At 58.3% G+C, this 17,289-nt stretch overlaps 1 protein-coding gene across 1 annotated transcript; it reads right to left on the reverse strand.

Moving 5' to 3' along the window:
• Positions 1–1,120: 1,120 nt before the first annotated feature.
• On the reverse strand, positions 1,121–15,767 carry HDAC11 (histone deacetylase 11). Its single transcript, XM_082664059.1, has 10 exons — positions 15,556–15,767; positions 14,438–14,586; positions 12,044–12,144; positions 6,792–6,908; positions 5,761–5,803; positions 5,427–5,503; positions 4,344–4,406; positions 3,987–4,083; positions 2,977–3,155; positions 1,121–2,804 (listed from the first exon to the last, which is right to left on the reverse strand). Coding segments are annotated over exons 1-10 (1,044 nt in total). The 5' UTR covers positions 15,558–15,767; the 3' UTR covers positions 1,121–2,588.
• Between the last annotated feature and the right edge of the window lie 1,522 nt (positions 15,768–17,289).

The raw sequence follows: 17,289 nt of genomic DNA on the forward strand, positions 1-17,289 counted from the left end.
CTCCGCCTGCTAGCTGTGTGCTCTGAGCAAGGAACCAAGCCCCCGTGCCTCGCTGTCTGCCTCTGGAAAACAGAGAGGACGGGGCCGTGCCAACCTTCATCGCCCTCACACCTAGCACAGGGCCCACCACCCCGATGTCTTCATCTCCTGCCCTTGCCCCGGCACTGACCCTTGTGGAAGCGCCCATTCCCCACCCAGGCTGTGCCACTAACCATGGGGGTGCCCTGGTCACCCTGCCAGGCTGAGGACAAGGTCCTGCTCCCCAGCGGCCCCCACCCAGCCCATCTGCACCTGTGCTCCCAGCCCAGGCCTGGAGGACCCCCCCCCCACACACACACCACCCCACCAGGGCCCCCAGCTGCCTCCTACACTGGGCAGAGCCCAGCCCAGCCTGCCCTCCCATCCCCACCCTTCCCCGCCCCTGAACCCCTCTGTCTAGAGAGCACCCTTCACCCTTGCCTAACCTGACACAGCTCAGAACACATACTTTGGAAACGGGCAGAGCTGAGGTCAAACTTGGCTCTACCGTTCACGAGACATGTGGCCTGAAGCAAACTCCTCGCCGACTCTCAGCGACCTCATCTGTAGAATGGGAATCATGACCTTCTCCATGGGACTCTGGGCATGGGCTGAAACACTAGCGTTTATCAGGCAGCTCCCCACGCCAGGCCTCTTGCCGTGTGAACTTTCAATCTTTAGTTCCTTTAATCCTTAGGAGGTATGGATTCTTCACCTCAAGAACACACGGCAAGGCTTCCCTGGTGGCGCAGTGGTTAAGAATCCGTCTGCCAATGCAGGGGACACGGGTTCGAGCCCTGGTCTGGGAAGATCCCACATGCCACGGAGCAACTAACCCGGTGCGCCACAACTACTGAGCCTGCGCTCTAGAGTTCACGAGCCACAACTACTGAAGCCTGCGTGCCTAGAGCTCGTGCTCCGCAACAAGAGAAGCCACCGCAATGAGAAGCCCGTGCACCGCAACGAAGAGTAGCCCCTGCTCGCCGCAAGTAGAGAAAGCCCACGCGCAACAACGAAGACTCAAGGCAGCCAAAAATAAAATTAATTAATTTTAAAAAAACACACGGCAGCCAGGTCGGATCAAAAGAGCCTTTATGGTTCTCTGGAGCAGAGGCTCCGTGGTGACAAGCCTGTCGCCGCCTGCCCCCCAAGGCTGCAGGCCGTGTCGGAGGTGAAGTGGTGTTAGGTGCCTCGAGTCCGATGCAGGGACCAAGGGCAGGGACGGGGTGGGGTGGGGTGGGGCGGGGCGGGGCGGGGGCGGCGTCCAAGCCTAAGGAGTTCAGCGTGTTTGACACTTGGTGATCTTGGAACCCTTCCTGCCCCGCCCCCTCCAGCAGAGGGAGCGGCGAGAGGGGTGTGAGGGAGAAGGTAGGAGAATTCAGGAGACCCCCAGATGGCAATGAGCACAAGTCCCGTGGGGGGGTTGATCAGGGACGGCCCTCTTTCCCTCCCCGCCCGCTTTGACCACTAAGCACACACCCAGGCAATGGAGCAGCGGACGCTCCCCCCGACCCCCCGCTTCCTGTGGGGTCCTGAGCATCCCCTTCAGAGTAGAGCTGACGACAAGGTCAGGGCCCCCCTGGGCAGTGCACATCAGGGCCTGGCATTTTGGATGAGCCCAGTGGAGGCTGCAGCCCCCGCCGGGGCCCCGCCCCAGCCCCCTACGCGTACAACCTGCAGGCCAGGATGGAGACCCTCTGCTCCCCTCCAGCAACGCCAGCCTGGCCTCGCCAGCGCCTCAGTCCCCACCTGGGCCTCGGGGCCTGTGGGACCCAGCTTGGCCACCTGTCCCTCCCCGATTACCCGGTCCAGGCCTCACCTCCCTCTGTCCCTCAAGCCTCCAGAGCTAAGGCCTGTCCCTGAGCCAACAGTTCTTTCCCCCAGACCCGGCGCTCTCCCTGGACGGGCAAGATGCCGCTGAAGCAGGGTTTGGGGCTCCTCAGCCCTCCCCTCCCCTCCCCTCCCCTCCCCTCCCCTCCCCTCCAGGGAGGGGCTCTCGGACAGCAGGTCCAGACCTCGCTTTATTGAAGGAGAAGCCAGAGGGGAAACCCACCTGCATCCCCTTCCCTGCCGCCCCCTCACATCCAGGACCAGGGCCCCTGCCTGCTGGCTGGGAATCCAGGGACCCCAGACGCCTGGCTCCAGCCCCCTCTCAGGTCTCCCACCCCTGAAGGGAGGAGGAGAGGGTGCAGAAGAGGAGGGAGGGGGCCCAACTGTGGAAGAGATGGAAGCTTCCTTGGTCTGAAACGGTCGCACTGTTTTGAAAACCAGAACACCCCACCCCTGGGGGCCCTCCCTGCGCCTGGGAGCTTCAACTGCCCTCCTCCCTCCTGGGAGAACTGCCGCCTGGTCAGGCCGTGACCGTGACCGTGTGGGTCTTTCTGGGACTCAGGCCCTGCCCTCTGCCCCCACCCGCAGAACGGCCCGGAGACCGCGACACCCAGTGCGGAGAGTGCAGCTGCGCGCGAGGTCCCCCCCCTCATTTGGAAAAGGAGAAGCACTGAGGGGCAGGTGGGCGGGCGGGCGGGCGGGTGGGCGGCAGGCAGGGAGCCACTCAGAGGGCAGTGTCGTCAGGGCACCTCCAGGGGCAGCAGGGGTGTGTCTGAGTTCTGTGCTGAGACGTTGGCTGGCTGGGGCCCGATGAGCCCCTGGCCATACAAATTAAGGATGGAGTCGGCAATGATGCGGGCTGTACGCTTCTGGTACCCGCCCGAGGTCACCATGAGGATGGGCACCTGGTGGCCTCGGACCAGCCGGAACACCAGCTCATCCCGCTTCACGACACCCTGGTGTGGGGGATGGGGAAGGCTGGAAAGTCCTGCTGCAGGTCTAACCCTGCTCCAGACTGCTGCTGCTTTTGCCCTTCCCCTCTGGCTTCAAGAGAAGCACCACTGCTGCCCACCTGCCCTGCCGCTGCTGTGTCCCTGGACCCTCCCCTGCCCCAGGATCAGGAGGTACCTGCGGACTGATGGACAGCCCCCCGAGGCGGTCCCCCTCAAGGACGTCAGTGCCTGCGTTGTACACCACCACGTCGGGCTGATGCTCCTGGAGGGCTTTCTCCAGGTTCCTCTCCACCTTCCTCAGGTACTCATCATCCTCCGTGCCCCACTCCAGCTCCACCTTCCGCCTGATGGCCTCTGCGAGGGAGACAGCAGTAGCCCCAATGTGCAGGGGTGGGAAACTGAGGCTGGGGAGGGCGAGGACGGCCCATTTCCCCATCTGACTCCCCAGTGCTCGACCTCTTATTCACCCAAAACTAGGCTAAAAAAAGAGCACACAAGCGGCAAGGGGGACCCAAAGGAAAGAAGGGGGATCACAGATGAAACACTGCCCTGGGGATTCAGGGACCCATGTCAGGTGTCTGAGCCCACTGTCTCCGTAAGTCCTTGCCTGGACACCCCATGTGCCCTTAGGTCCAAATCCAGAACATCTGACATTCAGTTCAGAAACGGGTCCCCGGGGCGGCAAAGCGGCCGATGTACGCACAGCGGCCCCGCCGGCTCTTACTGCGCAAATGTCCCTTCCCCACAGGGTGGGCAGGTCCCTGTGTTTCCAAAGCTCAGCTGAGAGCCTCTACCTTTTAATTAATCCACCTGCATTTACTTAGTAACTATGACATTTGAGCTAATGTCTGCCGTCTCGTTTTATGTTCATGTGTCCTCCTCCTTTTTCCTCTCCGCCCTCCGCTGTTCTGGCCAGACAGCTGCACACCTAGCGGAGGGGGCTACTTTAGTCTTCCGGTGGCTACCCCAAAAGAAGGACTCACAGTGCTTATTGGGCAGGTTTATGTGGTCTTGGGTGGGTCAAGCGGCCTTTTTAGGTCTCCGTTTCCTCGTCAGTCTCCCCTCGCAGGGATGCCGAGGATAAATAAATGAAGGGGCCTCTGCAGGTCCCAGCATGTAGGAGAGGCCCCAGAGAGAGCCCCACCCAAGCAAGAGGCCCTGCGGCTGAGGGGCAGGGCAGCTTACGCTTGGCAAAGCGGTCCCCGGGGTAGATGTGGCGGTTGTAGACGTCCATGATGTACACGCGCTTGTCGCCCATGAAGTCCCGCTCGTGCCCGTTGCCCTGTGGGGAACACACGGAAGCCACTCACAGGCAGGTGCCCTGGGAAAGGCACCCCCAACCACACCCCAGGAAACACCCCACGTGCCTGGGTGCGGGCGTGCCTGGGTGCGGGCGGCAGAGGCCCAGCCTGGGGCTTGGGGGATGTTCCTGGGGGAGCGGAGCCCACAGCACGGTGGTGCGCGTCAGAGGCAGCTGGGGAGTGCGGGGAGGTGGCCTGGGGGGGCGGGCCTGTGGGACCCCGGGCCCCACCAGGCACTCACCTGATGGGCATCGAGGTCAACGATGGTGGCTCTGGAGACACCCTCCACTCGCTCAAACAGAAACTGCCCAGGGCGGGAGAGGGGAGAGGTAAGGACCACACAGGCCAGAGGACACAGCCCTGTAGAGGCTCCCAGTTAGCGAGGGGGTGGGCCGAAGCCTGTACATGCTTATGGGAGATCAGGCCACCAGGCAGAGCCCTGGGGAGCTGTGTGGCTCTGGAGAAGCCTGTGTGTGTATTCAGGGAAGGCTCCCTGGAGGGGCACGTGCTGTGCCCTGAAGGGCCAGAGGTGAGGAGGTTAAGAGAGTTGGCCCTCCGCGACAGCTCAGGATTCCCGGGGAAATGCTGGGGTGCAGAGCGGGGAACCCCCCTCGAGGCTGTGCCTGGAACTTCATTCTGCCATCTCCACCTTCCTACAGGGCCCAGCCCTAAAGCCTCCTCCTCTGAGAAGCCCTCCTTCCCCTCCCCCACCCTCCAAGAAGGTCTCCTTGCGTCCCCCTCTCCGAATGCCCAGGGTTTGCTGACTTGTCCCTCCTCCCCGTGGGGACAGGAGCCACGGGGCTCATGCCAACCCCGAGCACGAGGCCACGCGCAGGTGCTGAGGCAGCACTGCGATCTGACCGACGTGGAGACCGCTGCCAGCTCTGCCCCTTCCGGCTGTGCCCTCGCCCCTCTGGGCCCGTTTCCTCATCTCCTCCTCTGTAAAACATGAGGATGCAGGGGCGAGCCCTGGAGGTTGGAGGCGGCCACAGGGCCGGGCCCGCGGTAAATGCTAGCCGTTGTCACCACCATCAGGGTCATTATTTCTATCTCACCCTTCTCATAATTTAATATTGACATGGAAACTGTTCCCCTCCGGTCCCCTGCCACTGTTGAAGGCTGTCACCTCTGGACCGTCTCAGGCAACACGAAAAAGCAAGTGTCGCATCTGGGTTTGGGTCCCAGCCCGGCTGAGGGACCTGGGCGAGCTCCCGCCCCTTCTGGGCCTCAGCTGTCTTCTCTACAATGCGGGGTGAGCACACCAGATTGGGGGATTCCAGGGAGGCTCTCGGAGGTGACCCCCCCCACATGCTCTCGGGCACACCTTGATGGCGAGCGTGATGTCTGCGTAGGCGCAGAAGCCCCCGCCCCGGTCGCTGGAGCAGTGGTGGAAGCCGCCGCCTGCGAGGACAGCCGAGGTGTTGCCAGGGCCAGGCTCAAGGCCCAGACGCCCCCCTCCCACCTTCCTCCCAGGGCCCCCCTCCCCGCTCAGCTCCCAGGGACGGCTCCGGGCTCCAGGCTGCCTAAGTCAGCTGACCCCACGTGGGCATGTCACCATCCCTGGGTCAGGAGGCAGCTTTGCCATCGCGGCCACCCCTGTCCACAGTGGCACCAGAGCTGCTGCCCCCAGGACCCAGGCCAGGCCACGGGGCACTCACCTATGTTGATAGCCCAGCCTCGCTCCACGGCCAGCTTCCCCGCCTTTGGAAACAAGCACAGGATGAGGGGTGCGGGCGGCCAATTCCTGCACTTACTTATTCATTGAATCACTCATCCCATAAACACCATTTCCAGCCAGCTCCAAGGTGGGGATGAGCTGGGAGGTGGGGTACAGGAAGCACCCACCCATCCCCAGCAAACCCCAAACTGGCTGGCTTATGAGACATGCGGTGCGTAAGCCCCTGTGCAATTTGGTGAGGAGACTGGAGGAAATCAAAGTTCAGTTCTTAGGATGGAACGTGAGCTGACAAGGGTTCTCAAGCAGCTTTTAAAGGGAAAATGGACAAATTTTTGTTCCTGGAAATACTGTCACCTTATTACTGAAATCCTATAGGAAATCATAATTTTGGGGTGGGCAGTAATATTCTAATAAACTTTCAAAATGCACAAATTTGCAAAGCTGAGAAGAAAACTATAGGGGTCAACAGGTATTAATCCCTGTCTGGGTTGGATCATTGTACATTCAAATCATTTCAGCTCCTCTACCTCCAATCAACTCAGCAGTCTGTGGTGAATTTTAGAGAAAACTACACACAGAATGTGAAACCCAGTTTTGCTGCAACTGTTTGTGACTGTCACACCCACGATGGGGGGGAGGGGCACCATCCATCGCTGACGTCATAGGGGTTTGTTTCCATCTGAAATTTGAGTAGCTCGGAGTCACAGTTTTAGGACATACTCTCCAGGGGGTGGGATACATCTTATACACCAGCAAATACGGTAACTCTAACAGGTGGTCTTGGGGGCAGAACAGTGAATTCTAATGTCCCAGCCAGGCAGGAGAGGCTTTGGAAGAAAGAGTTCTTGTTGCTGCCTTGAGGAATATTTAGGATTTTGCTCAACTACTCAGCAGCACGAGGCATTCTAGATGGAGAGCCCAGGGTGGGCAAAGACCCAGGGTGGGAAGGAGCCTGGGGTGGAGGGCCCAGCCCAGCCGCTGCTCCCCGCCCCAAACCAGCTCCCCACCTACCATTATGGTTCCTCCCGTCTGGGTCCGGAGGGGCCTCAGCACCTTCCTCTGTACCAGGAAGTTGGGCAGGAAGATGACAGGGGGGATTTCTGTGATGGTTGCGACAGCAAAGGACCACTGTGGAAAGAGATGTGGGCCATTGGCCTCCCTCTGCCCGGTGAGCCCAGAGGCAGCAGCGGGGAAGCAGATTCCCCCTGGGCCAGCTTCGGGGTGGCGCGGGGCGGGGACTTCGGGCGAGCGCAGCTCCTTGGGTGAGAAATGGGAGCTCCCACCGTGGCTGAGCTCTGGGCTCAGTACAGAGATGCTCACAACCGCACTCTCCTTAAAGCTAAGTCAGCCCTCGGTCCTCGTGCTCCAAGGCCCTCGGCTGCCCTCTTGTGCCCAGAAGGAGAGCTGCAGGGGACTCCAGGTCACCACGGAGCCCACCCAGAACTGGCCCAGCCCGCCCACTGCACAGAGGGGCACTGAGGCCCCGGAGAGGCGGGGGGCTGGGGGGAGGATCTTTCCTTCCAAGGTCACAGGGAGTCACTGACGGAGCCAGGACTGGACGCCCAGGGCTCCTGCTGTCCAGGCACAGCACAGCCTCCCCATCCACCGGGAATCAGTCATCCCTTCAAATGGGGCTGGATGTCCTCATCCTCCACTGCTGAGGCAGGAGGGTCTGGAGCACCGAGAAGGCGTCTGCACCAAGATAAGGACACAGGCCTTCCCTATAACCTCCCGAGCCCTGGGCAAGCATCCATGCACCCCGCTCCTAGACCATCTCCTGCCTGCTTGGGAACGCCCGAGGTCCAGACCCTGCTCTCCACTGACCCCAAGCAGAGCCCTGGAGGGGCCCCAGCACTTGGTAGGTATTTACTAAGCGCCTGCTAGGCTGCAGGTCCCAAGATGGCACTGCTCCTGGCCTCACGGACACATAGCAGCCCAGCAGGGAGGCGCTGATATGCAACGCGACAGCCTTGCTGGGGAGAGGGAGAACATGGTCTGGCTGGACAGCTGCGAGACCCATGTGTGTGTGTGTGTGTGTGTTTTCGTGCATGTGTGCAGAGGTGTGCATATGCACATGCATTCATGTGTATGCGTGTGTGGTAAGGGGCAGACCCAGAGAAGGGAAGACAGCCAGCTCCACCCATCTGTCCCGCCAAGCCCATCACCCAGCACCGGTCCGGCACACGTGAGGCAGAGAACCACTGTTCGCTACAAGTAAGTGAGCAACGAGCCCCTGAAGGAAAACACTGAGTCGATGCCCCCCTCCCACCCTCGGCAAGCCAGCAGGGGACAGAGAATGAAAGAAGAGGAAGCCATAGCCCCAGACAGAAATTAAGAAAGCAATTTCATTTACAACACCTTCAAAAAGAATAAATTTACCAAGCAGGTATAAGACTCATACACGGAAAACTACAAAACGCCGCTGACAGAACTTAAAGATCTAAATAGGTGGAAAGACATCTTGTGTTCATGGGCTGGAAGACCTAACATTGTAAAGATGTCAGTTCTCTCCTAATTCATCTCCAGATGCACAATTCCTGCCAAAATCCCAATGGCCTTTTTTTTTTCTCTGCAGAAATGGAGAAGCTGATCCTGTAACCCCGGGCGTCCTGTTTCCCTGGGACTCTCTGAGACTCGCCCCCCCGGCTGCTCCGTGGCACACACGGGGGCCTGTGTCTCTTCTCCCACAGGCGCCGGGCGCTGTGAGGGTAGCAACGAGGCCCAAGCTGTGCCCAGACTCCCTGGTGCTCCAGCCACAATTTCTGGGACATCCTTGGCATCCTTGGCTTCCTTGGCTTGCAGACCCCACACCCAATCTGAACAAAAGAAAATCCTATTGCTCCAACTTCATAACAAACCCCAAGTTCTGCCACGTACCCCCCCCCCCCCCAGGTCACAGCTACTTCCAGCCTCATCTGAGAGGCCAGGCTCTCTCACCAGGATCATTGCAACCACCTGCTCCCTCCCAGGCTCCCTGCTTTTGTTCTGACAGACTGGTCTCAACCATTCCCATCACAGCTGCCAAGCAATCCTGTTAAAATCTAGGTCAGATCACGTCCCCCTGCTTGAAACACTCCTGGGCTCCCACCTCCTTCAGAGCAAAGCCACAGCGACCACAGGCCCTCTGTGGCCTGGCCCCAATCATTTTCCGACCCCACCCCTTACCGTCTCCCTCCCATTCCTCCCATCCAGTCACTTAGTCCTCGCTGCTGCTGGAACACACTGGAGATACTCCTGCCTCAGGGCCTTTGCACTTGCTGACCCTTCTGCTCGGAATGCCTACCCCCAGACGCCCACCGAGCCCACTCCCTCAGGGCCCTCAGTCCATGGTCACATGGCAGTGAGACCCCCGGCCTCCTATTTTGAAGGGCGGTCCTCCCCACCCCCTTTCCTGCTGTCCTTTCCCCAAGGCACTGAGCGCCTTTTAACACACCAACTCCGTCCCATCAAGAGAGGGATTCAGTCTCTTCTGTTCCGCCATCATCCTACACCCAGAGCAGAGCCTGGTCCTCTAAACACTCACTACATAAATGTGTCCCGAGCACTGCCCAGCACAGGGCACACGGGGACTACATGTCGGGTCTGCATCCCACCACCTGGCGCCCCACGGCAAACTGTCACAGGGTCAGCACAAGGCAGGAGCCTGGCCCTGGCCCGACCCAAACCCCACCCTCAGTGGGGCCGACTCTGGGCCTTGCACACAGCAGGCGCTCAATAAACACTTGTTTCCCTGAATGGACGTCATCTGGCAAACATCAGGCCACTGCACCTCGTTCAATGCCCAGTGTATTAAGCATTGAAGGCCACACCAGTGCAGGGCCAGGCATGAGCCCGGAACACGGGTATGGGGCAGTACGGGCATGGCACACACAGGACCGCTGAGGAGAAGCAGCCCTGGGGGTCCTGCAGCAGAGAAAAGAGGAAAGAAACGTCATGGACATCAGGGGCCAGGGGGCTGTTCCCGAGAGCAGCCCCTAGACACCACACAATGCCTGGAACGTGCATGGGTCTCACCTGAGCGTCTGGGGCACATGACCCCACATCACTCTCCTGTGGCACCTGGAACAAAATCCAAACTCCTCCTGAGGCCTGCAGGGCTTGTGGACCAGGGCTGCTGGCCTCCCTGACCACATCACGTGCCACGTCAGCGTTTCATTCCCTTCAACCTGGCCACTCAAGCAACCCTCTCCCCTTTGGGAGGCCAAGCCCCCTCCCTCTCCAGGCCTGAGACTCTGGACATTCTTCTTTTAAAACTCCACGAGTATCACCTACTCCTCATTCTTTGATCTCTGCTCACACCTCACCTCCTCTGTGAGGCCCTCCCTGACTGCTCAAGCTAAATGAACATACCTCTGCCTAATTACCCTTTTTTTTCCCTTCATAGCCCTTGGTGCTCTCCGAAATGCTCTTGTACGGTTACTTCTTTATTTTCAGTCTTCTTTAATGAAATACAAATCCATGGGAGCAGGGAAACTTGCTTATTCTTTTTTTTCTTTGCATCCAGTACACAGTCAGTATTCGATATAGATGTGCTGTGTGACTGAATACTTCTTCACCTTAGTAGGTCATGTGGAAATCATCATGTTTCTCCTTTTGCTCTGGCTGCCAGGGAGCTCCAAATACATGGCACAACCATAGCATCTTGGTTATGTTGGCATATCTGAAGTCTCCTCCTGTCCTTGACCTCAATTTTCTATTTGGGGCTCTACTTGTTTGCATTATTGCTTATCTCATAGTAAGCTGCCTTCAGGCTTCTGGGGTCCCAAGGCCAGGCATGCAGTCAGTCCCACACCGTTCCCTGAAAAGCCCCTCAAACGGATGAAGCCCTGGAGCCCTGGAGCCCATCCCCCATCCCCAGCGTTATCCTGGCACTGGCTCCAGCCTGGCGCCACTCTGTTCTGGTCTCTCCCTGCCCCCACCCTCACCCTCCGGACTCTGGCAGGCATGTCCTCCTGACCGAGCTGCTGGGCTGTGACCACGCATGTCCGGGCCCTGGGAAACCAGAGCAGCCAAGTGCTGGGCTTCGTGCCAAGGCCTCGCACACCTCGCTCTCCCGGGAGCCAGGTTTCAACCTCTTCCTGGTAATCTTTCATGAGCTCACACTGTCACGGATCCATCTAGAATTCTCACAGCTCAGGCCGGCGTGGAGGAGGACGGAGGGCAGCTGCCGTGGCCTGGAACCCGGAAGACCTGACCGGATGCCCTGCCTGGGGTCTCCCCCGAGCCTGCTGGACTTCCCAGGTGACCTTGAGCAGGTGGGGCCTCTTTCTGGGCCTAGGTGTTTCCACCTATGGGGAAGAAGCCTGGTGACCTCTGGCGCCCACTCTAGCTCTGAGTCTAAGATGAGTCCTGCTGGGAAGTCTAGCGGTCAGGGGTCAGGACTGCATGCCCTTGGGGACAGAGAACCTGTGGCATCCCTGACGCACCAGGTTCTGATGCCACCCCGAGCCCAGCCTGCCCTCTTCTCCCACACAGGGGACTGACTGAATGCCTCTACCCTCAGAACCACACTGAGGAGAGCCATGCAGCTCCTCTAGAATGAGGTCACCACGGGCAGACCCCATGTGCTCTGCAGGTGGGCTTCAGAAATCTTCCAATGAGTTGCTACATTAAGAAATCAGGAACTGTCACTTAACATCTGGATTTCTGGCTTCTTCTTTGAAAGCTGAGCCCACGGTGGAGTCTGGGCGGCAGCCACCAGCTTGGGAAGGGCAGGAGCTCCAGTTGTCCCAGACACCACCCACCACTTGTTTATGTTCCCTGCTGGGCCCTGGGGCGTAAAAACTCGTTTTCAGCCCAACAGTTTCCAACACGTCTTTAGCTGCAGAAGCCCTTGAAACAGTATCTTATACTTTAGCCCGAGGTAAAAATAGGCCAAAGTGGAATAGCTTTGGTTGAATGGGGACAAGGGACTGGGGCCCCCCCACCCATCATCCCAGCAGGGGTCTTTGAGGCCTGTCCACATAGCACAGATTGAAAGTCACTGATGCAGAAGCCCAAAACCCCAATGAAGGTTCAACCCCCACCAAGTGGCCATCCCTGCTTTCATACTCCAAGGATGGGGAGCTCACCATCCCCTGGACTAGCCTAGCCCACCCCTGGCATCTGCCTTTCTAGGACACCTCTCTCCTGTCGGGGATCACAGACTCACATGCTCCCCCTGCACAGGGACAGGAATGGAGCCCCTCGAGGCTGTGCATCCCCAGGCTAAGCGCCCCCTCCTCCAGCCCCTCCTTCTGGCTGGCAGCCCCCAGGCCCTGTACCTTCAGCTCGTTGAGATAGCGTCTCGTGTGCACCACCAGCAGGTCTTCGTCCGAGGCCTCCCGTGCCTCCACCAGCATGCTGTCTGATAGAAGTTTCTCTTCTGAAACCACAAAGCAGGCCCCATGCATCCCTGCCGCCTCCAGGCCAGGCCCAGCCCCAGCCCCTCCCACAGGCTGGCAGCCCTGCCCCAGGACAAGGTGGGCCCTGGTGGCTTGTGGGCGGTCTGAGAACGGGCCACCTCTCAGGCCAGTGGGGACAGTGGCCAGGCCCTCGGGCCAGGGGACATACGACATTGTGCACAGTGATCCTCGTGTTTCCCAGGCCACTGACAGCTGGGAGGCGAGCTCAAGTGTGACTGGACACCTTCTAGAGGCAGGTAGCACACGGGTCATTAACGCTGACTCTCAAGGTGAGAAAAAGCTCTTCTGATCGATTCTCTCTCCACCTTGGGATGACATCATGGGGGGTTGGTATACGGGGGGCCTCTCTTTAACACCTGCCTGACCCTTGCTCATCTCCCTTTTTTTAACCCCCCAAAAGGAGCAATCAGTTTCACAGTACGCAGCAACAGTAAGCTGCCTGAGCTGAAATAACACTGTTGTTTTCATTGCATTTATTTTTTACCATGACCTTCTATTTATGGCAAATGAAACTGGCTTTTTCCATTTAGATGACATAATGTTTCCTTTTAAAACAGGTTTATTTAAGTTTCTTAAAACGAAGGCTAAGTCAATAAAAACTATGAAGTAAATAATGGAACAGGTGGTATGAGGCGATGGCAAGGGACCAAGAGTGGTTTGCAAATGACTGATGTTTGGGAAAAACCATGTTATTTCATTACCACATACGCATACACCAGACAAGACTTGCTCCCTTTTGCAACAGAAGAAATAAGGCAGAGAGGATGAAGTGCTCTAGGGCACAGTGACAACAGGACCATGATGCTCTGGTTCTAGGGAAGTCGAAGGACAAGGTCAGAATCTAGGGGACCTATGCTAATGTGTCACTCTTAGAAACCAACCCTGGTAGAAACCAACTAGTTCCATACACTTCTCACAAAGAGCTCCACATATAGCAGGTATCCCGCCCGCCCCAAACACTCCATGGCTCCCCACTGCCTTCCGGCAAGGAACCAGCTGTTTTCCTGGCGGTACCCAAGGCCCTTCACCATGTGACCCTGGCTCCTTTCCACCCACCTGCTCAGAGGAAACTCAGGAAGATGGTCAGCTCAGAGTGAGGGGGACAAGGAACCCTTATGTTGCGCTACTGGGTGACACAGGAGCCCAAGAAGGGGCAATGAACACAGAGACTCAGGACCACTGGAAGCAGAGTATAAAGGACCCCATTCAGGAAGGCATGAGAACAGCCAGGCGAGAGGCAGGATGGCTCCGCTCACCTCACCAGAGCTCTTGCCACGGCTGCACACCACTTGTACTCTTTTCTACTTAATACTTTTCTTTGAATATGCACTCTGGTCACTATTGCAAGTGGAAAATCAGTATCCCTTGCCATAAACAGAAGTTAACCAAAAATAAAAACAAAAAATATAAAAACAAATAACAGTGTTATTAATCTCTAACTTGACTCTATTTTCTGCCAGGTGCAGAGACTGAGGCTCGCTCTAGATTTGCTAAAAAGGGAGATGGGCTTAGGTGTTAAAGACGGGCTAGCCCCACAGTGAAACCTCCCCCAGGTGTCATCAGAGGGATTGTGCGATTTAAAGATATGCAATGTTTCATCCTACGCCCGGCAACATTTCGGGTAATATTTCCTACTTCCCTCAGTTAAAGAACCCACAATACAAGGAACTAGAATATTTTTTTTCACCAGCCTACTGTGATGCCTGAATTTTCCACATGAACCAGATCCCTAGATTACAAACCACAATTGAAACAACGTGCTCCCCAGAGCACCACCCCACTCAGGGGATGAGCCATGAAGCGGACGAGCCTGGGGCTCTGAGGTCCAGGCCCCATTCCCCCACTCAATAGCTGTGTGCCTTTGGGCACATTTTCTAACTCTCTGGGCCCCGAGTTCCTTCATTTGTAATCCGTGAGGTTGGAGCAAAGGCTGTCCACTTCCCAGACTCTAGGAGCTTGTGGGCTATGGACAATGCATTCCTCCAAGCATCAGTTCCCCTTCTACTGGGTCTCCAGGGGCAGAGACAGGACTTACGTCCACAGCGATGGAGAGCCAGTGAAGGTGTGATATGGGAGCATATCATGCTTAGAAGTCTGTGTTGGAAAGATCCTTTTGACAGCACGGGTGGGAGGCTGTCTCAGGGCTGACACTGGAGGTGGGAGGGCCTGACGCTTGTGCCAGGGAAAGAGCAGCAGGTGGTGGCAGGTGGGCTGGAGAAAGCAGATGTAGGGTCCGAGTGGGGCGTTCCATACCTTTTAGGAAGCTGATCACTTTGCCCCATTTTCCTGCATCAAAGGGGTGCAGCTTCTCCAGGCCCAGGAAGGTTATGTTGTAGCGCGGTGAGTACACGATGGGCCAGCGTGACTCCGGCACATGCTGGTACAGCTGGGTTGGGTGTGGCCTTCCATGGGCACAGAGATAGACATGCACAGACAGGAACAGTCTCACCGTGGGAAGCAGCTTCCCCTTCTGCGCCAGCAGACTGGGATTGAGCAGACAGCCCTGACCCAGTACCACCAGCTCCCTCGGTGGCAGAAAAAGGGCCACTTACCAACAGCAACAACAGTAATAATAGCGGTTCCTTACTGAGCTCCCTGAACCATTCAACCCAATCCTCACAGCAGCCCTGGGGGGTAGGCACCACCATCCCACCGGAGGCTCCGGGAGGGAACCAGGTGCGCCCAAGGTCACACGGGTCTGTGGAACAGCAGATGTGAACCCAGGTGTGTCTGGCAGTAAGGCCTCAGCACCTCACCTCCACATGATAACAATTACATCAACAGCTCTGTGGCCGTAGGCCTCGCTTTCCTCAACTGTAAAATGTGTGGCTGTTGAGAAGAATGAGATAACGCATTTAACAACTGAGCACAGAAAGCGCCCTTTCCCTGAGAGCTGAGGTGACAGTTCCCAGAAACAGCAGGTCGGGGCTCACGCAGACTGCGGCCCAACCCGGAGCCAGGAATGGGGTCACCTGGGGCCCCGCCGCGCAGCTGACCCCCATAACACCTCCGCAGCTGCCGCACAGGGAACAGAAACCCGGCTGCCACTGCGGGGGCCTCCGCTTAGCTGGTGGGGCCCGAGGGCAGACGTCAGAGCTGCGCTTGTAGCGAGCCCCCGCCGGGACGGCGCCCCGCGCCGGCGCCCGTCCCGTGGGCCGCAGATTGGCGGCGCTGGGCTGGTCCGGCACGCGGGGCCGGCCTGGCCACAAGAGGCCCGAGCGCCCCTCACCCGCCATACCTGGGCCCGCACCTGGCGGGCTCGCCCGGCCGCCCGCGCACTGGTGCTCCCGCCCACCGGGACCCCCGGGAACCCCCCGGGCTTGGCCCGGCGCCCCATCCCGCGCCCCCATCCCCGCCCCCGCCGCACTCACATGCCGGGGCCGGGCCCTCCCAGCGCTGCCACCACTCCGCGACCGGGCGGGCCGGGGAGCGGCCCCGCCCAGGACACGCCCCCAGCCTCTGTCGTCTCCACTGGGGGCGGAGCTCCGAAGATTCGGCTCCGCCCCGCCTCCACTCGCGCCTGCGTCACAGCACAGAGGTCTGGAGTCCCGCACAGAGCGCCTCTGCGGGAGGGAGGCCACGCCACCCAACGCCCTTCAAGCGCGAAGTCCCCCCTTCGTCAGACTAACACCCAGTGAGATCTCGCCCGGCTCGGAAGCCGCGCCCCTTATGGGGAGGACCGCTCGTCCCAGAGTTGGAACGGGAGGCATCGCCCCGCCCCATGGGAGGGGCCAGTCTATGCCCCGCCCCCGGCCGCCAGGCCTTCCTGCGCGGTCTCAAGGCTTGGGCGTCCTGGGTGTTAGGGACGCCGGGCTTCCCGGCGGACTCCGAGGTGGAGCCGCTGTGTGGCCTTGGGCAAGCGTCCGGGCTCTGTGGTCTCTGTTTCCACGAGTAAAATGGAAGAGTGGGGGCCGTGTGTTCTGGCCCTGACATCTCTGACCTAATGGGATGCATGACCACACTGACTTGAGGCCACCCACTCCCCCCCACTGCCCAGCCCCATCTGGCGGCTCTGACATGAGACAAGCGCTCTCCACACAGTTCTTTAGGCTCTCTGAGCCTCAGTGACCTTACCAGTAGAATCAGACTGGTGATCCAGTCTTCAGGGTACAGTTGTTTATCTGCACACTCACCCCGGCCCCGCCCCGGGAAGCCAAGAGGAGCCCGGCGACAGCTGAGAGTGTCTTGGGGCTGGATCCTGGGAGGAGGCCCCAACAATAGAGCCCCAGAGGACAGAGACAATGGGCTTCTCTGTAGGCCCAGCTGCCCCGCCCACCAAACAGAAGCAGCTGACCCCAGGGCTGCCAGGAGCAGGGCAGCTGAGATCGCTGTGTCGGTGTGACGGGGGTGGAGGTGAGGGGGCACCATGAAGGGGAAGGGCACAGACGTTTGAACAGTGCCCTGCACGTGCCCATCACCTGATTGCACGATGACCCTGGATTCTCACAACCTAATCCTATGAGGGTTACCATCATCACCCTAATTTTATCATGAGGTAACTGAGGTTCAGGTCTGGATTAAACCCAGACCGCCGCCTGCCTGCAGCGCTGTGGCCTTGGGTAACTGGCTTCGGCTCTCTGGTCCTTCATTTCTGTGTCTGAAAATGAAGTGACGCCTGCCCCTCCACCCATGGGGAGGCTGAGAGAATCCAAAGAGATAATCATGCTAATTATTATTTAAATAGCACATAGCTTGTGTTAGGTTCAATTCTAAAAGCTTTATGCTCATTTGATCCTTACAGCACCACTAGGAGTGGAACTATGGTTATCCCCATTTTACAGATGAGGAAACTGGGGCACAGAATGAAGTAATTTGCCAAAAGGTCAGGGATGTGGACAGAAAAAATATAGCCACAGAAAGAAAAATTAATATTTAATAACAACAAGGGAGAAAGTGCACACAGTGGTCCTGTGTCGTTGAGAGAAGCTGACTTCATCTCAGGAGCTTGCTCTGTGGTTTGGGAAGTCACATGGATGAACCTCTTGTTGAGAGAACAAAGATCTGGGGCAGACTGGTTAGGAGAGCTGAGGCCAAAAAGAGTGGGATTGCTCTGGAGAAGAGGGTTTTTTAAGTTGTATCCTGTGTGGCTGAGGAGAGAGGCGCTC

The sequence above is a fragment of the Grampus griseus genome (assembly GCF_964374135.1).
Source record: "Grampus griseus genome assembly, chromosome: 10".
Classification (NCBI taxonomy): Eukaryota; Metazoa; Chordata; class Mammalia; order Artiodactyla; family Delphinidae; genus Grampus; species Grampus griseus.

Bases quoted from the DNA above. Each gene is read 5' to 3' on its own strand.
- HDAC11 (XM_082664059.1), bottom strand. The intron at 12,145-14,437 runs GTATGGAACGCC...TTGTGGTTTCAG, and splicing joins AGTGATCAGCTTCCTAAAAG to AAGAGAAACTTCTATCAGAC. The intron at 5,504-5,760 runs GTGAGTGCCCCG...CTGTCCTCGCAG, and splicing joins AGGCTGGGCTATCAACATAG to GCGGCGGCTTCCACCACTGC.